Raw genomic sequence first — 23,534 nt, 5'->3', positions numbered from 1 at the left:
CATAGTGTTTACACAGACCCCAAGAGGAAGGTCTCATATTACATAGGGAGAAACTGAATCACATAAGCAGTTACTTGGTTTACCAGGAGTCATTCAGCATATATGTAACAAAGCCAAGATTCAGCCTCCACGCTGGTAACTGCTCTGGTCTTTTGTTTCTGAATGATCTGTGAGCTCCCTTCTTGAAGTTATGGGGTTGAGTGATGACAGCACTGATAGCTCACAATATTGAGTACTTCCTATTATATTTTACCCAGTGTCTCATTTAATCATATCAGCAACTCCATGAGGCAAGTACTATTAGTATCTCCTGTTTTTTTTTTTTTTTTTAAATAAATGAAGAAAGTGAAACACAAAGAGGTTAACTGGCTTGCCCCTTCTAGCTGGTAAGCAGCCATGGAAGATTTGAAACCCAGCAGGTGTAAGTGTCTGTTAGCTCTGCCACTATGCCTTATTGCTGGAGAATGAGTACTCGAGTATCTAAGACACAGAGTCATGTGAGTTTTATAATATTTTGTTGTTTAGAGGTGGTGTGCGTGTGTGTGTGTGTGTGTGTGTGTGTGTGTGTAAACGCATGCACTAATGGTTTCTTACCTACGTGTTCTCTAAACAGTAGGAAATGGCATGCCAAGGATGTAAGTGAGTGAAGTGAATTTCGTGCAAGAGATAATGGGGTGTGGAGTGGTGGGGGTGGTGGGGACCGCACCAAATAGGAAAATGCACGTCTTGGCCAAAGGGGCAGCTGATAACGGGACTCAGCTAAGTCCTGCCCTGCTTTTCAGGCTGGAAAGTGGACTTTAGTGTTGCTGGATATTGTGTTTTTTTCCTAGAGAAGCCAGAAGTTTGGATTTTTAAACCAGAAAGAGATTTTGAAGGTGATTTTAAAGAGATCACAACAAGAAATTATTTGAAACCATTCCATGAGCCAAATGGGAACATTGGCAGCCTCTGGTTTAGATCATCAGGACTGGTAGATAAATAACCTTCAGATGAGTAAGAGTTGGCCGCATCTCTGTATCAAGGCTATTTTTTGAAGAGAAGCCGCACAAGTCCAAACCCAGAACATTTGTCCATTCTATTCTGCCTATGAAGAGGGTATAATGGCCCTTGGCAATGTAGAGAAAGTTGAATTATTCAGTGTACTTTTAAGAAATAACTGTCTTGTGAGGCTGTAACATCATCAGAAGGCTTTACTCTGTACATTATGAGGATTCCTGGCTTCTGACATTCCCAAGTCCATGGACTCCTGATTCTGGATGGGCTGTGAGGTACAGGATCGTCTCCTGGACTTTGTCAAAGCACATCTCTTTTATTCAGAAGTACCCCTGGCGGATCCAGTAAGGAAAGTCTGAGATTGAGTGTGTAGTCACTGAGACTGATAGGAGTTTGGTATTAGGAGAAAAATAGTGTGGGGGCGCCTTGGTGGCTCAGTCGGTTAAGTGCCTTCTGCTCAGGTCATGATCCCAGCGTCCTGGGATCAAGCCCTGCATCAGGCTCCCTGCTCAGTAGGGAGCCTGCTTCTCCTTCTCCCTCTGTCCCCGGCTCATGTGCTCTCTGTCTCACCTTCTCTCTCAAATAAATAAATAAAATCTTTAAATTTAAAAGAAAAGGAAAAAAAATAGTTCATTACCTTCTTCTGAGAAACGCCTGATTTCTCTGAGCTCAGTCTTGGTTTTACGTATTTACTTCCAGGAGCAAGGCAGGGGCAGATTGATGACCATTTGCCTTCTTCTAATAAACATAGCTCCTCTTTTTTATCTTTTTACCCGGTTGACTTCTACTTGTGATTTCTTTAGTACAGTGATTTCTGAGTATAAACCCTAGCTCAATCCCTAAAACTGGATCATACCTAATGTCCTCTATAATTCAGAAACTGTTAGATTCATAACATGGGTAAGAGTTTCCCTTATTTTGCCTTTGTGATTACTACCACGCCACACCTTATATATTGCCAAAATAACATCAAAGGGCAAACTAGGTTTGGGATCTAGGCCAACTGGTAATATTCCTTTGAAAACATTGTATCATTTTTTAAAAAAAATAACTACTCCACTTAAAGAGCATTATTTAAGAAAAAAATAAATATCACCTTGCTGCACTATGGTCTAAATTCCTGTCTTGGAAATATTATAGTTGAATGTATTTCCAGAAGCTGCAAATAATGGAAAATCATGAAAACTCGAATCAGGGTCCCTGTCCTTAAATGTGTTTCAGTTTGCATTTTGATAGCAGTTTAGAAATGTTATCGCTTGTTTTGTCACAGACATAATTCACATCTTTCTTCAGGCACTGTAAACAAGAGAAATGGTTTAATGGCCCCATAAAGGCACTCTGCTGATATCTGAGATTAGGCCCTTTAGTAATGGATGTTGGTGCGTGTATGTGTGAGTGGTATGTGTGCACAGTGGGGGCGGGGAGGACCTGGAAGAGGTAAATGTACTGGAAAAGATTCTTTGAGAGGCTCCGATGCAGCGGAAGTGCCTTCTGTTTTTCTGTGTGTCTTGGAAGATGGATTTATGGAACATGTGACACTATTGTCTTTATTTGTATACAGGCCTTCCCCTTTGCTTCTGGAATTTAACTGAGTACTAATTGAGGTCATTGCCATCCATTTATCACCTGAAATTGAAATGATATTAACTTAAAGTGAATGCTTTTCATCTAGTGAGTGTATTCCCAGCTACACATATTTGTATAAAAGGCTGCATGCATTTTTCATGCCATGCTTGTATCTGGTATTAAATAATCTAATTTATGTATACCATTTATTTTTTTCCGCTTTTACAGAGTTGTTGCTTTTTTTTTTAATTTGCTTCTATGGCCAAGTGAAAGTTTTCTGTTTTTTTGTTTCTTTTTTTTTTTTTTTTTTTTTACAAGCACTTTAGTGTCCACAAAATTTGTTTTGACTTTCTCAGTTACATTTTATAGACAAGTGTAAAAAATTATATATTATACATAACCATGGTCTATGTAAATGCTTTAAAATTCTTCAAAGAACATAAATTTGTATTGTTTTAGAGGCTCAGAATCACGTCATTTTCATCATCTTGTTTGTGTATACCCCTGTAAGTTGGCGACATAAGGCTGCACACTTGGTTTTGAGAGTCAATATAAACAGAGTTAATAAAGCAAAATCAGTTGGTCTTTGTTAACTAATTTACCTAAACCTTATCAGTAGCAGGTGTCATTGTTCTACCCATTCACTTTTATGTTTTCTTTCTCCTCTTTCATTATAGACCATAATTTCACATAATCTAGAACAGGTGCCAGCAAACTTTTTTTTTCTGTAAAGGGTCAGACAGTAAATATTTTAAAAAGATGTATTTATTAGAGAGAGAGGGTGTGTGTGTGTGTGTGTGTGTGTGTGCGCGCGCGCGCGCACGCAAGTGGAGCAAAGGGCAGAGGGAAAGGGAGAATCCTCAAGCGGACTCCCTGATGAGCGAGGAGCCTGACACGGGGCTCGAACCCAGGACTGGGATCATAGCCTGAGCCAAAATCAAAAGAGTCAGACACTCAACCAACTGAGCCACCTAGGTGCCCCCAGACAGTAAATATTTTACACTTCGCAGGTCATGAGGTTTCTGTCACGAATACTTCATTGTAAATCCAAATAGCCCTAGTCTACCTCCGTGAAAGGGTGGGACAGTGTTCCAATAAAACCTCATTTATCACAATAAGTGGGAAGCCAGATTTGACCTGTGTGTGTAATTTGCCAGCCCCTGTTCTGGAACATCATAAAGTAGACTATTCTAAAGCAGAATTTTTGAGCAGATCAGAAATCTCAACATCAAAATCAGGAGACGTCATAAAGGCGCTCTATTCCTAGGTCGTTTTTGATAAAGAACTACAGATTTGAAAATGTTTTTAAAAAGCTACAGATTTGATTCAAAGACATAGTTCTTTTTAGTGAAGAAGTAATTAAAAATGTGATGGGTTTCTCTTCCCAGAGTAATTGTTTTGTACTCACAGAAATTGCTCCTCTATTTCACTCTTAGATAAGGATTGCGAGGAAAGCAGAGTAAAAGGTCAGAGCCAAGGCAACTTATCACTGTAATTATATTCACTGTCCACATATAGAAGGGGACCCATCACTTGTGACATTTTGGTTATCAGACTCTAGGGGAAGCTTTAGATTCTGGACGGCAGCATTTTTCCTTAGTGGAATATGAGTGGTGTGAATTTTTAAATACTTTCAGTCACAGTAATAAATTGAAAGAAAGCAGAATGCCTAGAAGTAGGCCTGAATACTCTGAGAAGTGTTTTGGATACAAGTGGCACAAATATATTATTAAGGTCATATATATATAAACATGCATTCCACACACATGAATTTATCACACTTAAAGGAGACTGGCTAATATCTTTATGAGAGAAAACACTTTAAAAAACTAAATAAAGCTCTAATAGGACTTCTTTGAGTTCTTGAAGATAAGACTGTGTCTTACTGTTCATCCTTACTCTACAGCTTTATATTCTGTCCTCCTCTCAGCACCTGGCATAGTATCTAGGCCATAGTAAGTGAATTAATTAATGACAGAACGAATGGATAAACATCTGATAGGAGGTTATAGTGGTGCTTTTACATGAAGGAAATAATAATTGTGTTTATTCAAAATAAATTTGAATGACGTGCTCAAGAGTTGTCACCAGGGTGTAGGACTCTTTATTCTTAACCTATTGTAAGTTAGTCCCAGGTCTTGTGATAGATATTAAGCTTAGCTTTTCTATGCCTTTTGAAAAAAATTAGCAGAAGTGGGAGTTATAATAAAGGTCCTTCTTGTCTTGACTGATGAGAATCAAATACAGTAGGTGAAGATTCTTTGAAAACTTTGTAATACTTTATAAATTTGAGGGTTTTTAAAAATCATTATAGCTAGTATTTTCTATTGTGATTCTAAATTCAACCACAGTTCCGTAAGTCCCCATCTATAGTTAAACCTCTTATCTTTCTTGAATGTATCAGAAGACGACATCATCTTCACTCTAGAGATATAAACAGAAACTCGATGTATAGATTAAATTGTTTATTCTCAGGACTAACATGAACCAGTCTGTTAAAACAAACATGGTCTGTTTTCAATTTAATGGTACAAAAATGTTCCAATGTCATGATTGTTTAGGAGATTACTCTCCTGTGAGTAAATTTTTAAATTCATTATCTTCATCTGTATTTTAAGGTGTTCAAATGTAGTTTGAACAAATGACATGGTTATTAGCATCGTTGCACTCTGGAAAGGTGGAGGGCATTTCTGCGCTCCAGTAGAATAAGGACAAGATTTTGCCTCTGTTCTAGAATGTAGACAGAAAAAAAAAAAAATGGGAGCAAGATGATGCCTTGAAGTTCATAGTTCTAAAATGAAAACAATTATTAATTTAACCAATATTTTATGAGAATACCATAACCCCAAGTAAACTTTTAAATTAAGAAGTGGTTGAGTTTATTTTGGAAGTGCACTTTTAAAAGTCCTGGTATTTTGGAGCTCTTAAATTTAACCATTAGAAGAACTCAGTCATCATTAGTCAGCCTTAAGATGTGGTTTTAAAGGTCAAGTCTCCATCAAAGAAAAAATGCAAGATGCAGCTCTTGCGTGTTCTTTCTGCTTCTCCTCCTAAAGATCTGGTTGTCCAAAGGGGCTGGGGGTCATAAAAGTTTGCGTGGAAACGCGTTTTGAGGAATGCCTGAGAAAGACTGTAGATTTCATAGATACATTTTCTGAACTGTGCGAAGTCAGGGATAAAGATATAAAGTAATATTATTTGAACTATCGCTTCTTTGCAAATGAAATGAAGGAGTTAACTCACTGGATTTGACACACTGAAAGAAGGAAAGATTCACTTTAATTAAAACTACCAGCAATGCAGATGCATGTCGTTCTCTGCTTCAGACCCAGCAAGGACCGTACAGTAAGCGAAATGAAATGTGTACCTAGCAGCCTCGGCAGCAGGCTGGAGCCGTGTTCAGTGCAAGTAATTTAATTAGTGTTGATCATGACTCCAGATGATGGTGATTTGATAAGGAATAATTTAGTACTTAACAGCCTTTTACATGCACCAACTCCATGTGGGAAGGTAAAGCAAATTGCACAAAATGAATGTGCTGCTTTCACTTGTGCCTGTGCCAGTGAGCTGGAAAACTGCCTGTTAGCAGACGCTCAGACTCTCAGCCCGGTGAAGAAATACCCAGCGCGTGCTCAGCTCAGCCCGCTCTGGTGGGAGTCTCTGTACTGTCCTTATTTAAGAATAAATAAGAGAAATCACTTTTGTGGTACAGGATCTCCAAGAAGCAGGAAAGTGAAAATGGGAACAATAAAGTCGCATGTGGTTCTTGTGCAAAATGTTGGAGATCTTCAGGTTGGCTTCCTTTTTTTCCCCCACAGCAATGAAAAATTCCAAGCCAACTCAAATTTGTTGAATTACTTATTTGTCTTACGATTAGGAAAAAAAAAAAAATCACAGTTCCGAGGGCCCGTGATGCTTAAGAGGCCCACACACGTTGCATGTGTTAGAGACACATGATGTTGTGGAGTTACGTTAGGAGTAGGGGAGCCCGAAAGTTCGGGATTTGGAGAACCTGGGAGAATCCTCAAGGGTGGGCATCTACTGAATAGAAAGACATTGTTAGATCTTTTTTTTTTTTTTTTTTTTTTTTTTAAGTCTCTGCAAGTACTGGATCTATTTCAGTGCAGCACACACTGGATCCAGGTATGGGTTCGCATCACAGTGGATTCGAAATTAGCCCAGTTATGAGAATCACCTAGAAATTTTTGTAAGATACGGAATCCTGATCTCTGTCCCAGTCTTAGTGAATCGTCATTTCTGGAAGTGGTGTATTAGTTTGCTTAGGGCTGCCAGAACGAAGTACCACAAACTGAGTGGCTTAAAAAACAGACATTTATTGTCTCACAGTTCTGGAGGCTTGAGGTGTTAAGATGAGGGTGTCGGTAGGGGGTTCTGAGCGCTCTCAGAGAGAAGCTGTTCCACGCATCTCTCCTGGCCTCTGCTGGTTTGCTGGCAGTCTTTGGCAGTCTTTGGCTTGTAGGAGCATCGTATCATCTCTGCCTTTGTCTTCATGCGGCGTTGTCCTGCGTGAGGGTCTCTGTATCCTAGTTCCTTTTTATAAGGACATGAGTCATATTGGATTAGATTCCCCAGATTGACCTCATCTTAACTAGTCTTCTCAAGAAGTTACATACTCAGGTGTATTGGGGTTAGGACTTTGCCGTGAATTTTGGAGGGGGCATAATTCAACCTATAGGAGGTTGAATAAACATAAACATAATAACCATGTGAGGTCTGGGAATCCCTGTTGTTGTTGTTGTTTTTCAAAAGTACCTGGTTAAATTTGATGATCGGTCAGATTTGAGCATCCTGAGTTTAGGAATCAACTTGCCTCTGATAGCATTGTGGGAATCCTTACATCCTTTCATCTGAAGTCAAGTTAGCGAGCCCACGGAGCCCGTTTGAAAGCATTAGCACTCTAGACAGTGTCTTTCTAGGATAGATCAAGTTTTTCCTTCCAAGTCCATGTCAATAGACACTTTGATAGGAGGCTACTGTTAGGCTAGCAAGCCTTCCTGACGGTACCCCAGACTTGTCATTCCTCCCCTGCCTCATCTGGAATCATTTATCCTGTGAAATTACAAACAAAACACACTTCCAAGGACCTGTTCTCAGATGTCTCTGATGGAACAGGAGGCCAGACATATTCAGATATTTTAAGTTGTATAGCATTGATTGATGCCCCTCATATTTTTAACCTTTTAGTTGAGAGATGCACTCATTATAATGTAAAATTTTAACTGCACAGTTTGATGAATTTTCCATATGTATACATTCACAGAAGTGCCCCTCGGAGCAAGGTATATAATATTCCCAGTACTGTAGCAGGTTGCAAGTGTGCTTTCTCAGTAAGTAACACTCCCATCTACCAGCAGAAGGGAACTCTTTCACTGTCACTCAGTTTGGTCTGTTCTTGAAGTTCAAATGCTACATTACTGTTTTGTGCTTTGACTTCTTTTACTCAATTTCACATCTGTGAGACCACCTATATTTCTGTGTGTCAGTCATTTGTTCTACGTTGATCCTGCATAGCATTTCATTGTGTGAATATGCCATGAATATTTACCTATTAGCCTGCTAATGAACATTGGAGTTTTTCTGGTTTTTGCTATTTTGAACAAAGTTGCTATAAACATTCTGAGACATATCTTTTGGTGAACATAAGCAGTCCTGTCTCTTAGATATATACCTAAGAGTGAAATTACTGGATCATGGGGTACATTTATATTCAGCCTTAGTGGATACTGCCAAAAAGTTTGCCAAGGTGTTGATATCAATTTATACTCTCAGCAGCATATATAAAAGTTGCTGTTGGCTCTAGGTTTTCTTCAAAACTTGGTAATGTCAGTCTTTTGCAGCTTAGCCATTCTGGTGTGTGTATAATGATTATCTTATGTGGTTTCATTTGCATTTTCCTGATAAGTACCAATATTGACTACCTTTTTACATAGGCTTTTTGTTGTTGCTCATTTGTTTGTTTTACCATTTGGATGTCTTTTCTTATGAAATGCCTGTTCAAGGCTTTTGCCCATTTTTAATTGGCTTATTTGTTTTGACTTGCTTATTCTGAATATGAGCTTTTTGTCAGATCTTTCTATAGAAAACATCTTCTGGAAGTCCACAGCTTATGTGGACTTATGTCTTTTAATAGTGTTTTTGATGAAGAGAAGTTCTGAATTTCATTGAAGCATAATTTGTAGGTTATTCTCTTTTATTGTTAGTGCTTTTAGTGTCCTGTTCATTAACGCTATTCTCGCTCATGGTCCCAAAGACTTTTAAAATATACTATTGGATATAGTAGTCTCTGATAAATCTGGTATTTTGATAAATTTGATAAACTTTGCATCATACTGTGTATTTATTAATTCCTGAGGTCTCACCTATTTTTATTCATATGAGTTAGATCTGATTTCTCAGGTATAATGATTTGGTGCTGCTATGAATGACAAACTGAGTTCCCGATGTGTTGCTACTGCTTTTTCTTAGGAAAATGTAAAACCCAATATGTAATCCAAAGTGCTAAACTTGGGCATATGCGTTTTACTGTTTATGTTCAAAGAAGTAGTAAATAGTTGAAAACTGTTCACTAAGAAAGAAACACATGTATGGTCAGTGATTTCATCATACAATATTTGTCATTCTAAGAAGTAGCATACACACACATAGGCAGTGAATTTTCTTATACAGTACTACTTTAAATCTTTTGTGGATTTTTTCACATTTTAAAAAGTTTTTATTGTGCAAATTTGGGACTTAATTAAAAGGAAAGAGAATAATGTAATGAACTTCCACCTACCCATCAATCAGCTTTTAACATTTATCAGTATTTGATTTCTCCCTAATACATTATTTTTTTTTAGTCTATTTTAAAGAAATTCACAGATATCTTCTTATTTTCTGTAAATACTTTATGAATCTCTAACTTTAAATCTTTTTTTGTGTGTAATTGCCATTCCATTATCACATCCAACAAAATGAACACTAATTTCTTCAGTATCTAATATCTAGCCCATATTTAGATGTCTTATTTGTCACCAAGTTGCCTTTTTATAGTTGTTTTTTTTCAAATTAGAATCCTAACAAGTCTTCATGTTCTTAAATCTCTTCTGTCTTAGTGGTTAATAAATTATAACTTTCTGACTTGGTAAAGTTAATAAGCATGAGTACCCTTGACACATGAAAACACATGTAATTTCTCCTTTGTTTCTGTCCTCTATTCTCTACTTTAAGTAGGCATGTTAAACTCACAGTGTATCAAGAAAATATTTTGAAATAGACCACCCAGTGGAATTATTTTATTACTATTTATTAAGTTTTTCTTAGACAACTAATTTAGATGAAATTTGTTTATTTCTTTGGCAAATGTATATTCTACAGTGTTTCAGATGGCTCTTGAGTACCATAGAACATTTCTGTCAAAATTATGTACATATCCAACCAAATAGCATATATTTGCCCATAGCTTGGTAGCTTTTGATATCAAATTATTATGTTAAATTATATATGATGTTCAAACTAGTACAAGTTTATAATGCTGTCATGCCACAATCAAGATTGAATGGCATTATAAATCATGAAGTTTCTCTTGTCATATCTTCCTTTATAGAAAACAGTATTTTGTGTTTTAATTCCCGTTCTTATAGGAGTTAGAATAAATCTCCAGAATGTGTGTTCTTTTTGTGTTTATCCCTTGATTAGTCATATTTGTGTACATTGTACATGAAAATAAAATCCATTCTCATGTGTACTTTCCTTTGTCTTTTTATGCGTTTTCCATTTATACTCAAACTTCTAATGGGATCTCTAGTAGGAAAAAGAATAAAAACATACATAGTGTTATTTATTTATTGGTTTTAAAGTTGTCTCTTCCTACACATACATATTTTCTCTAGCCTTCATATTTTATATGATGTTTGTATTAAGCATTAACGAATATAAGTATAACCATTAAGTCACATGAAAGAGGGTAAAACATCATTTGATTTAGAAAAATTGTTTTATGGTGGATTACATTTGACACATAATTTTCACATGTTTCTCCTCACATTTTATCTCATAACTCTGGTAAGTAGATAGGCAGGTACTTTTACCTTTATTTTATAAATGAGCATTGGCCTCAAAGATGTTGAGTTTTTGCCCAGATTATCTTCAGTTACCACTGGACCTGCATTTGGATTTTTTTTCTTATACTTCAGTTGTCATTCCGTGAAACCATTACTATTCATGGGCTTGAGATATTTTCCTTTCAGTAATGGTGAAAATTATGTTCCGGTCCTCACTTAATTTTCAGATGATCAGTTGAGCCTTTTCTTCTTTAATCACTGGAAATTTTTTGGAAATATTTTTAAAACTTTCTGAAAACTGAGCTTCTAGTATTGTTAATATCAGCTAAGCAAATTATAAGTGATTCACTTTAATGAGAGTTCAAGCATGCATTTTGTTAAGCAGTAAAAGCAGAAAAAGAATATACAGGGATTCTCTAGAATCTTTTCTTCCATGAAATTCATTACATGTGTTTTTTCTTTTTCAATATGAAATGTTAGTGATATTTTAACCAAGAGAAGTCGAGCAGATTACTTAATTCCTAACTCCATTTCATTTGTGTGGATATTTTTTGTTTTGTTTTCTAGTGGCTTTTCATGGCCTACCACTGAAAATCAAGAAGGAACCCCACAGTCCATGTTCAGAACTCGGCTCTGCCTGCAGTCAGGAGCAGCCCTTTAAATTCAGCTATGGAGAGAAGTGCCTGTATAATGTCAGGTAAAGCCATCAGGTGTATAGAGAGGGTGGTGTTTCTGACTAAAACAAAAAATCCAGAATAATACCAATTCTCAAGGTCTATTTTATATGAGTTACATCTTCAGCATATAACAAGCTAATTAGCTAATGTGTTTAGCCGAGCTCTGAAGAACCATACACTATCCAATCAAACACTTTTAGAATCATTTTAAAGCAATAATTTTCATCCAAATCGTTAGCTGCTTTTCTACTGTAGTGATGCGTCCTGGGTTTGAGAAGAGGGTCTTACTTGGCATGAACAGCTATTGAAAGTTCTCATTAGAATGAATGCATTATGCACTTTAGATAGAGTCTGTAGAAAAAAATGAAACATTTGGCAGGTCTGAGCAGTACATTAGTTATCTGACAGGCTTTGCAGATGATCTATAAGATGCGTTCACGGAGAATTGCAATAAAGTTAGAATTTTATACGGCTTAGTACAGGCTATTAGCTATTAAAAAGCCAGTTGTTCCTTTTGATGATAATAAAGGGTGGAGCAGTAAAATTACTTTGTTCATTTGTTAGAAGATTTGATAACATATATGTTCATTAAAAACCCTTCACAGTAAATTGCATTCTGTTACTTTTCATATTGGCCTCTAATTGCATGAAGAGAGGTTGGCTCTGTGTATTAAGTATCATTATTCTCAATTACAGTAGAAACTTAGTTCTTAAAAGGAGCTCATTTGGAAACTTACAAAAATGATTACAAATATTTGCAGTTTTAGAAGTTATATAGATTCAAGTTCATAATACATTATGATCCAAAGGAGTATTCTATATTCTCATATATTTACAGAATGTAATATTCTATCCAAGATACATAAGATTCAAGAAACTTAGATTTGTGCAGTCTCATGGCAGCTGACCAGTGTTGGGGTATTCTATTCCTATTTGCTCTCGCAAACTTGTCTTTTATATCTGCTTTTCTAGGAGGATCACCAGAGCCTGAAATTATGAGCCAGCTCACTTGAAACTGCAAAGCTTTTATTTAAAAAGATCTCTTGTAGAAGCCATTAAAGCATACTGAGTTCAGTTAAAATCATATTGATCAATCTGAGTTTTATTTATAGTGTTTTTAATTTTTGTATTTTCTCTTTAAGAGTACTATATATTCACAGAGTAACTATTTAACATACTGAAAAATTTCAAGTTAATGAACCAGATAGATATGGAATTGTCATTGCATTTCAGCATTGATCAGAAGTGTGACTATGAAATCACTCCTGCTTTGTATGACCTATCTGACATTCATAAATTGTAGATAAATCACCTGAGTATTTTGAGGTCCTTCTTGGGGACCAGTAGTTTCCACAGTGATATATGGATTAAATCCTAGTACTTCCATTTCTATATGAACAATATAACTCAATACAGTATTTCATGGAGGAAAAAAAAAAGCGTCCTAGGGCAGAAGATATATCATTTTTTTTCTTTTTACATGGGAATAAGATGGGCAAGCTATTTTGTAGAAGAAGGGTTTCTCATTCAGAAATATTGGTAAAGGAAATAGGTAGAACCAAACATAATATGAGTACTGTTGACTTTGCTTTAAAGCCAAGAGTTGACTTACCCAGCACACACTTCTGCAGTTCTGTGAAGTATTTTTGCGCTTGGATGTAATTCTGTGGTATAGATGTAGCAACTGAATAAATTATTTCATAAGTTAATCCAAAAAGAACGTTTCTTTTTTAAAAAGGAAAAACTGTGTATTGATGATTGCTTTTTATTTTAGAAGAAAATGTATTATTTTAACCTAGAAATACCTTTCTTATTCAGAAATTTAAGTAAAATTTATTCTCAGTAAAATATTTTTTAGATTATAAAAATTAGTTAAATCATATTCCCAAGAGGAAATGCAACAAAGGAAAGCAACTTAAATCCATAATGTATATAAAAACAAGCTTACTCATTTTATTCCTTGGTAATTGTGTTTAGAAGTTAGACTATGACAATAGGATTTTCTTTTTAAGAACCTCATTTTGTACCTATTCTTATACTCCAAGAAAAGTTAACTATATCAGAGACATTTTAATTTGCCTCATTACTCTTTATTATCCCATGCAAGGAAGTTAATGCCAGGCATCATTTATCTTATATTAAAAAAATGAAAATAAAGCAAAAGGATTGCCTTCTTAAAAATTATATCACAAATAAAGGCAAGCCAAGAATGGTCTCTATCTTATGAAATTCAGGTTAATGTCTTTTTCTAAAATCTTATGTAATATGGAACTATGATAATATCAGAAATATTTAATGATTTAGAAAAGATCTATCCAACTTGCTCAAGGAGACATATCAAGAATATATATGTCAATAATTATTTCCATAGTTCCCCTGCTGTCATAGTGATTTTCTGAATACTAAGTTGTTTGTGTAGGTATTAAAACACATGTTTTGTATTTATGCTGATACCGAGTTATATAGTAATTATCCTATTTTCTGTTTAAGTGGTGGGTGATTCTGAAGATGACATGTTTTAGGATTATAAAAAACCAATACATATAAAATTCTCACTTCCTTATGACTTGAGCCTAGAATATTTTTTGCTTTTCTTGGGTTGGAAGAAAAATTGTTTAATCGTTCCAAAGAAACAGATGTTCTCTTCTCTTTTGTTCCTCGGGTAGTGCCTATGATCAGAAGCCACAAGTGGGAATGAGGCCCTCCAACCCCCCAACACCATCCAGCACCCCAGTGTCCCCACTACATCATGCATCTCCAAACTCGACTCACACTCCGAAGCCTGACCGCGCCTTCCCAGCTCACCTCCCTCCTTCGCAGCCCATACAAGACAGCAGCTACCCCATGGACCACAGGTAAACTGCAAGTAGTATTTTTTTTAAATGTCTTTAGCATCTTGGAGGAAAATTCTATTACTAATTCCTAAGACCTATGGTAGATTTAAGGTGAGCATATTAATTTTGCACATCTTTGCAAAATATTTTTAGAAGGAGCTTGCCCTATCTATAGTTATAAATAATTTGTGGAGAAGGTCATTTATAAACATTCCTTTTATAAACATTTAAATTGGTTGCTAAAGTGGAAAATTAATCTATATACCGACATTTGAACATTTCCCTTTCACTTTGCCTGAATTAAATTGCCTCACTTAAACTTTAAATCAGATCATCCCATTTTTATGAGCATATGTGTGTACTTGTTCTATAAAGTTAGGAGACTAATTTTAGTAGGTGGCTTATGGAATTAGGTTCTTTACCTTAGATTGAATGGTTTAGCTGTACATAGTTTTGCAGAATAGAACTTATTTGATTAAAACTATTTTCCATCCTTTCCAAGTGAATGAGCATTTAATGTCAGTAGATGCGTGACCCTGGACACGGAGGATATAAAGTTAAGAGATAGAAACTGAATTATTATTACTTAGAAAGAAGGAAGGCAAGAGCCAGAACGTGGAGCTAGGTAGTATGCTGTGGTGGATAATTCTGGACTCCTAGAGATGAATTCATATTTAAATAAAATATTGTAGTAACTTCAGCACTTTTAATATACTGCTTAAAACACAAGTGGATTGTAGACAGCGTCCTTCCTTTCCCTTCTGCCTTGTAATTATATGGAGCCAGTGGTGTCCTGGGAAATGTTTAACAATGAGCTTGATGGGAGAAAAGCCCAAAGACGTCATCTGTGGTGTTTGATAGTCTGTGATGTCATTATCCGACTCCGAGCGATCAGTGTGACAGCTCTGGAGGCGGAGTCAGAAAGAGATGGTAGTAGTAGCACACCTTTATTTAGTATTTCTACAATACAGATAAAATGGATATAAGCTCCGGAACATAGTTAGTGGTAATGTGTAGTGAAATAATATGCAAGGGATAAGTTTTGAGTACCTATCGCCTTTATTTTTAACATAATATTTAGAAAGTTATAAATTGACATCATTTAATTCTTAATAATCCTGTGTTTAGCAATTGGCTCACTGTACTTCTGAGAATTTAACAATAAGCCAGTGCAAACTGGCTCTGACACGCCATTATAAAAATAACTCAGCTAAAGGAATCCTCTGGATCAGCAGAGGAAACCAGAAGATGTGTCACTGGCAACTTTCTGAAAATACGGGAAGACTCGGATCTGCTTTTTATAGGTTATTTAATGTGACTCAATCTCAAATTCAGTTGAATCTCTTTTGGTGTGATGGATAAGATTAAAGCATTCTTTACACTGTGAGACTAAGCCGTATCTTTGCTACCTTCGTCTCCACCACTGAGTCCTTTTGTGCTTTGGTTATGAAATGCGTCCTATGATCTTTCCCTTCTCACTCCGTAGACTGGAGACCTTGTCAGAACGTGATGGTATGTGCATCTGTGTAAACAGTTTTGTAAATACAGATGAAAGAAATCTTATTGCAGGGTGGGCCATTAAACAGATGCACATTGTGCAGGACTGAAAGGGAGGAAGAGTACAAACAAGAAAAGCAAGTTTTATTTTGTCCACTTCCGGTGACTTCCCCGATCCCCCCCCTACACGAGGCTCTCCCACTTGTGGCAACTGCCAGCATGACAGCTTGTGTCGTCGGCCATTTGCATGGAGCAGTTCTTTCTTCGGGAAGGTGACTGCAGAACCCACAGAATGCCTGTGTTTAGGTGACCTAACTTGAAAGGCTTTAATCCAGTTAAGTTTCTCTACTTGAAGTCAAATATTTGAGACTGAGAACAGCCGGCCCGGAACTATAAGAGGGAAGCTTGGGGTCTTTTCCCACTGCCCCCCACCGAGTTTTGAGGACAGTACCAGCTGGCCAATCCCAGGAAAATCTCCGAAGCCGTATGTTTCTGAGGAGGATTTCTTGGAGGGTTCTAGCCAACAAATGACAGTCCCTCGGTTATAAATGGCAAATTTGCTCTGGGAACAGATCCTTTGTCCAGATAGCCCCCTCCAGCCCGGGCACCCCGCCTCACTCTGGGAATGCTCTGTGGCCAACTGGGCTGCCCCCTGCTTCCTTTCCTCAGGCTCGTTCTGTTCTTCGGGCCAGCCCTTTGGCACTTGTTCCTGAACCCACTGTGCTGGAGCCCTGTCTCTCTCTCTCAGTGTTTCCCGCCGCTGATCCACTGTTTCCCTGTATCCAAGAATCATCAGTGCGCTCTCCTTACCCATTAACTCTCTCCCAGAAGCTCCTGGAGTCACTTCACCTTGATCACTGCCCAGTGCCTCCTCAGAACGGCACGAGCCACTTGTAGCTTCCTCCAAAGCATGCGTGTTGAATATATATGTGGTCCTCAGCAGGTACCAGCTAGAATCGGGTCGACTCGTGAAAACAAATGGCTTGATTCCTTACAAAGCTTTTAGTATAAGTATTATTAACTTCCTTTTAAGGCTTTCACAAGTGAGCTGGTTTCTTATTTTAACTTCAAGTTACGATTTTCTGATTCACTCCTTGACAGTTCTTAATGATAATTTCTGTTTCTTTTTTTGGCTAATGAAATAAGCAAGAGAAGGGAAATGAATGCAGTGCCAGTCAGCCTGTTTTGCAATATCCGAGTTTCTAAGTTTATTTTCTGCAGGTGTAGGTGGAATTTCAGTGCTTTCTAAGGCAGCCAGCAAACTTAGAGTTAAATTGCGGGATAGAGAGGAAAGCGTGTTCATGGAAATGGTAAAGTGATCGCTTTGCCGTTCTTCAGCTTTTACCTTATTTTTGTTTAACATTACCAAAATTAAATGTTAACTTTCTCAATTAAAGTCTTGGGAATGCTTTTAGTGCTGGGGGTTGGGGGTCGGTTAATAGGTTTATATTTGCTCATAGAAATGTTGGGTAGGTTATTTTTAAGCACTCTTGGGGCATTTTAGAGTACTTTTAAATCTTTAATTAATCCACATCTTTGTGGTGGGTCAATGATATTATGGATGAGAAACCCAGAACCGAACGATTATGTGATTAGCCAATCATTACACAGCATAACCAAGAAGGAAGGAAGATAGGGACTCACTGTCGGCCTTTACTGAGGCTTCAGAACTTCACATGACCTACAGCACAACGTGTCCCAAACCTGTTCAACGCATACATCTTCTTTCCATCTGTATATTTGCTGCTTATTTTTATCAATCTGAGATTTTGTTTGAAGCTCTCAAGCTGCTGTGTTCTCCGCTGCTGTTTGACAGGAAAGAGGTGGTCTTTAAAAACCAGCTTGGATTTTAGTCTCTGTAATACTTTCCCATTTTGTTTCTCACTGGAATGCAATGTTATTTAGAACATTGTTGAAGATTTAAGAGTCCTGCCCATTTGCGAGGAGGGTCATTCCTCTCTTGCTTCCTCAGTAACTGATGGAACGGGAAGGAAGACCAATTAAGTAGGTTAATAATAAGCTGGTTGATTTTTTTTTTTTTTGGTATGTTTGTTGATTAGTTTGGTAACAAGAGACAGAGGATGTACTTTGGAATCATATTCTGTTTTTCCTGGTTTGTTTTTTCTTGTATATAATTACTGGAAACTCTTAATATGGAAATTTGGCAAATAATCCAATTTGTTTAGAATTGAGCATTTTAGCTGTTAGGGGGTGTTTCCTCAAAATAATACCCTGCTCTCCTATCCCTCTTCAAAGCACACCTTTAACTCACTGCGGTGTACCAAAATGGTGCTGCAAGGGACAGTTTATCAAGGAAAAAAGTCACACTGTGATTAAAAAACACGGTGCTACTGACCCAGGAAGGAGAAATCCAGTCCTTGTTAAAGATCTGCACTTCGGGTCAGTTGGTATCATGCTCACTAACAAAACAGTTGAAAATTGTAGCCGTATTTTAAGGAGCATTCCTTATTACCCTTTTATGTAAAATATGCTCTCTTATTTCCCAGATTTCGCCGCCAGCTTTCTGAACCCTGTAATTCTTTTCCTCCTTTGCCGACAATGCCAAGGGAAGGACGTCCTATGTACCAACGGCAGATGTCTGAGCCAAACATCCCCTTCCCACCTCAAGGCTTTAAGCAGGAGTACCACGACCCAGTGTACGAACACAACACCATGGTTGGTGGTGCGGCCAGCCAAAGCTTCCCTCCTCCTCTGATGATTAAACAGGAACCCAGAGACTTTGCGTATGACTCAGGTAGGCCCGGGCTTTCAGCTGCAATTAAGACATCTTTTCACTTGCTTGCCACTTTGATTAGCGTTGGCGTCAGATTGGGTAGCTCATAACCATTTGGTGTGGACTCTTCCTGATTTTATCCCTTCTTTGAATCTTTCTCTCTATGTGAAGTTGGGCTATCAAACCATTTTGGCCTGAGCTGATGGTTGAAATAGTATCTAGAAATGAAACCAGTCCAAAGAAAAGTGTAATTTGTAAAATTAGGCACACTCTTAGTCCAAGAGAGTAACACTGTCATTCTTTTCTTGATTTTGGGCTTTTTTTTCCATTTTGCTGCTGCAGCATGATTTAATAACAATGCTTCCAGGAAGTAGTACTCTTTTGTATTGGCTCATTTACTACTTATAACTGTTTGTTTTTCCCTTTATTGATGGCAAGATTCCACTGGTCCAAAAGTAAGGATTCTTACATATTAGAAGAAGAAGGGCAAAAATACAATATCTGAGTTTCAAAATGGTTTATTCCTTGAGCTTAGCTTTGGTCCCACTGAGCCAGAAAGCCCCCACAGAGTAGTATATCAAGATGGAGAAAGGGGGTCTTCTGAAAGTAAGGAAATGTAAATGGGTTACAAGTGTTATCACCAACTTCGCCAACATGTGACCTTGAGACTTTAGAAGAATTACTTTTTTTTTTTTAAGATTTTATTTATTTATTTGACAGAGAGAGAGCCAGCGAGAGAGGGAACACAAGCAGGGGGAGTGGGAGAGGAAGAAGCAGGCTCCTAGTGGAGGAGCCTGATGTGGGGCTCGATCCCAGAACGCTGGGATCACGCCCTGAGCCGAAGGCAGACGCTTAACAACTGCGCCACCGAGGCGCCCCTAGAAGAATTACTTAATTCAATTCATTTTCACCCATTATAATCTCAAAATCAGGATGTCTGCTTTTCAGACCTCTCAGGAATTTTGAAAGAAACTATGAAATAAAAGCTAATGCTTATAAGAAGGGCACCATGTTCCTACAAAACATTATTAACATTATTGTAACTGGTGAGTAGATGTTTGTGGACTTGGAAATACTTGAAAACAATGTAATTTCCTCTTGTTTAGATGTAATGTTATGGTTGTTCTTTATGAGGGAACTGTTGCTTCTCTAGGAATAACTGCTGAGTTTTTCTATCAGTTTTCTTGAGGAAAGAAAATTGTCCTTAATTTGAGTTTTTAACTTGCATAAAATTACCTGCTTTATTGTAAACTGCTCTTGAAGCTCAGCAAGGGGGAGCCCTACAACTCAGAGTCTTCCTTCATTGGGCAAGAGATTCAAAGGAGTGTCCGAGGAATTGCCGAGTACCAGCTACCAAGGACCCATGAATTCCCTGCCTAATTGGCCCTAAGTCCACTCCCAGAGCCTGAGCAGTTGGTTCTAAAGTCGACATGGCCTTCCAGCTTGTTGAGAATGGTGTATTTTCAAGGTGTGGGAGGAGAACACATTTATTTATCTGTTTTTTGGTTGGTTTACAATTGTAAAAATTTAAACATATGGCGTGAGGGCCTTTATTTGAATGCTTGCCTCTCACGCTCTGTCATTTGGAGACTAAATGTACCTGAAATATATCCTAGCAGTTTCAGTTTAGAACCTTGTATAGTTGTCCATAGTTTCTGTTCATAATTATTAAGAACCCTGTAATATAATGGATTTTATTATAGATGGGATTCATTTTTCTCTGTAAATTTCAAATTCTTTTAACTGATGTTCTCTTTTTCCCCCAAACCATATTTTTATTTGCTGCACAGTTTTTTGAAGTCACCATGATTTCAAGAAACTTTACATAGAAAATACATATAAAATAGCCCAAATAATTTGTTCAAAAGGACTTATAAAGCATAGCATTTAGAGAGTATCTGTGTGTTCTAGAAATGTTTTTATGTGTATAATCTAGCAAGATTGACATTGAAACCATTTTCTTGATTCTGTAGTTAGCTCCATATATCTCTTTTCCTCATATTTATGTTACATGTAAAATTATGTATAACATGGTGTTGAGTGTGGGTAACTTTGCTTGAGAAGATGCATTATTTGTGAGCCATGCATAATGTGAATTTCAGAGTCAGTCACTGTCCGACCCTCAAAAGCACCAATGTAACCTAAAAAGCATCATCCGTGGCTTAGCTCAGGCTGCTCTAATAAAATACCATCGACCCGGAAGCTCAACAACACACCTTTACTGCTCATAGTTCTGCAGGCTGGGAGGTCCCAAGATCGAGGTGCTGGCAGATATAATTCCTGGGAAGAACTCTCTTGCAGATGATCACTTTCTCACTGTGTCCTTGTGTGACAGAGAGAGAAAGCTCTGATCCCTCTTCCTCTTCTTATAAGGGCACCCATTCCATCATGGGGGTCCCACCGTCATGACCTCATTCAACCCTTATTACCTCTCACAAGCCCTGTCTTCAAATGCAATCACACTGGGCATTAGGGCATCTACAGTGAATTGTGGGGGACATAATCATTCTGCACAACTGTCTAGTAACCTCTTTTAAAGGGATATAGGGCATGTCTTCTGTTAAGTGTACCATAATACCTTGCAAATGACTTGTAGAATAGTTGTCTAACTTTTGAGAAACTGTTAATTTATATTCCTTTCTTCCCTCTAAATTCTGTTGCAGATTGCTAAAGAAGTTGTATGGCACCTTTGAATTCTAATTTCAATATTGCCAATAGGATGCAGTTCTGTTCTGTTTGAATAGTTACATTGTAAAGTTGCATCTTCTGCTTGTGGTCTAAAAAGACTTTAGTAACAGCGTGTAACCAAGGCCTGTGAAAAATTAATATGCAAGTATCAAAATGTATTTCCCTCGCCACTAAATTGCTGCAGTTGAGTTGACACGTCTGTGTATGTCATACATTCATACATTGCAGTCAACAAGTATGATCTCCAGATATTTTGTTTTGTGGTCATTAGTTCTTTCATCCTTGCTGAGAGCACATTAAATAATCTTTTTAGGGAATCTAATGTATTTATCGCTGGATCATTGATTTCTTGGTTCACTTACTGATGTTGAGCAAATGGGACATTAGAAAATAGTTTATGTGATTTAAAAATAATGCAGAAACGTTTCATAGTTTACTTAGCATCTGTGATCCAAAGGTTTTCCTTTCAGAAGGCCTCTAGAACTCTTTATTGCTTAATTCAATATAACATAAATGTTGTGAAAATAAAAGAAGCTTTGTAAGTGAAAAGGCAGCATGATTATGCTCTAATAAAGCCTGACATTAATTATGACATGGGAAATGGAAGGTCTATTAGTTATAATTATAATTACAGGAATGCAATTTCAACTGCCGAGTATTCAAGCTAAAAAAATGCAAAATAGTAGAGTAGAAATTTTTATTCAGGAGAAGAGAAGAAACCCTGGATCAGAGGACACTTGGAGAAGATTTTAAAGAAATGTATTTAGGGCCAATTTGGTGACCCAGTACAGTGTGATCACAATTATATTGGGATATTGAGTTCTAAATAATCACATGTTATTATTGTTTTCTTTCTCATCTTCTGTAGCCTAATAGTACTGCACAAAGCAGTACACAGGTTTTTTGTTAGTTGGTTTCTCCTGAGTCCAACATGATTTTCTCTTTCTTGCCCTAATGGCCAAGTGACTACATTAATTGAATGTGCCTTGAGTGCTTTCCATGAGAGTTCCTTATGCAGTGCCCCACTTTCATAGAATCATAGTTGTTTTTTCATTTTCATGTTTGCAAATGAGGTTTTGCAGATTCATAATGCCCAAGGAGGCAAATATTTTATATATTCAGAGCAACATATTTCATTGGAATTGGAATTGTTTGTGTTGGTTCGTTGGTCTTTTGTTTCTTTTTCTTTTCTTTTCTTTTCTTTTCTTTCTTTCTTTCTTTTTTCTTTCTTTCTTTCTTTCTTTCTTTCTTTCTTTCTTTCTTTCTTTCTTTCTTTCTTTCAATAGTTTACATGGTAGTATTTTTAAGGGGGTGGGGAGAACCTGAAACTAAAGTTTGGCTCAAGAAATTATCAGCACACAATGTTCATACATTGTGATCAGGTCATTTCACCCTAGAAATTATGTTAAGGAATTAGAAGGCACAATGAATGTTTGAGTGAGAAATATTACAAATATATAGCAATTGAAAGGTAGAATAAGTTATAGCTATCCATTTGAGAAATATTATGCTGCCATTTGAAGTCAGGTTTTAAAAAGATATATTTAATGAGGGGCACTTGGCTGGCTCAGTCAGTAAAGCTTGTGACTCTTGATCTCAGGATTGTTGACTTTGAGCCCCATGTTGGATATAGAGATGACTTAAAAATAAAAAATTTTTTAAAAATTTAATGAAATGAGACTTGAGTAAAAAAAGAATTTTACATATGTAATGTATGACTCATGCAAAATAAGACCCAGTACAGACATGCTGTGGCTCTATATGGATGACGATACTCTAAGCAATTTGTTTTGTCTGTAAAGTGCTTTGCATTTTAACAATGCTTAGGTACTACTTTTCTAATCAGATGGACAAAATATTATATTTTAATATATCAACCCGTTTGGAGTTGCAGAAGTGTCCAGATTAACCACATCAGTCCTTTAAGTGAAAAGAGCGCTAAGTAAAGGATGATATTACAGTCCCACATGTTGCAAACCTAACTGACTTGCTATTAGTTTGTGCCCAGGACTGCCTTAGAGGTGGGAGCAGAATTAATATGTTACTTGATGGGTTTCCGGTTCATTCCTGTAAGATGTTTGCAATCCACAATTAGTGCTTTGTTCCTTTGCATTTTGGGATACGGTGAAAATCTCAACCTAAGAGTTGATTGGAGGGGTAGTACATTAGTAAGACGTTTTTAGCCCTCAGGGCCTATTCTGTTACTCTACTTAGTTTAAGAGATGCCTTCCAGGCAAGTGGTGGAGCAGTTTAAGAGCTGGGGGTGAAGGGGGGAAAGGCAAACTTCCAAGGACAGGAAGAAAGTTGCTGAAATCAGAAAATGGGGGAGAAGGCTTGAGCTTCAGGAGAGGAGGAAGTAGAAGGAGAGGGTAGTGGAGAAAGCTGACATCCTGTGTCTCCTAAGAAAGGGGTTTCTATTTTTTAATGGTGTTTCGTAGGGCCACTCTGCTGGTACTGATGAGGCCTTCCTTCAGTTTGGAGG

General features: G+C 37.2%; 1 protein-coding gene across 8 annotated transcripts in view; it reads left to right on the top strand.

Annotated features, from left to right (window-relative positions):
* Positions 1 to 23,534, top strand: part of ETV1 (ETS variant transcription factor 1) — a 91,791-nt gene that overhangs the window by 37,290 nt on the left and 30,967 nt on the right. For all 8 annotated transcript variants that reach the window (XM_057304314.1, XM_048213012.2, XM_057304313.1 and 5 more), the window contains 3 exons: positions 11,190 to 11,319; positions 13,966 to 14,154; positions 18,138 to 18,385. In XM_057304314.1, the coding sequence (XP_057160297.1) occupies positions 11,190 to 11,319; positions 13,966 to 14,154; positions 18,138 to 18,385 (567 nt within the window). The remainder of the gene's footprint in view (positions 1 to 11,189; positions 11,320 to 13,965; positions 14,155 to 18,137; positions 18,386 to 23,534) is intronic.

The sequence above is a fragment of the Ursus arctos genome, unplaced genomic scaffold (genome assembly GCF_023065955.2).
Source record: "Ursus arctos isolate Adak ecotype North America unplaced genomic scaffold, UrsArc2.0 scaffold_3, whole genome shotgun sequence".
Taxonomy (NCBI): Eukaryota; Metazoa; Chordata; class Mammalia; order Carnivora; family Ursidae; genus Ursus; species Ursus arctos.
This window is presented reverse-complemented; position numbering and strand designations above follow the sequence as displayed.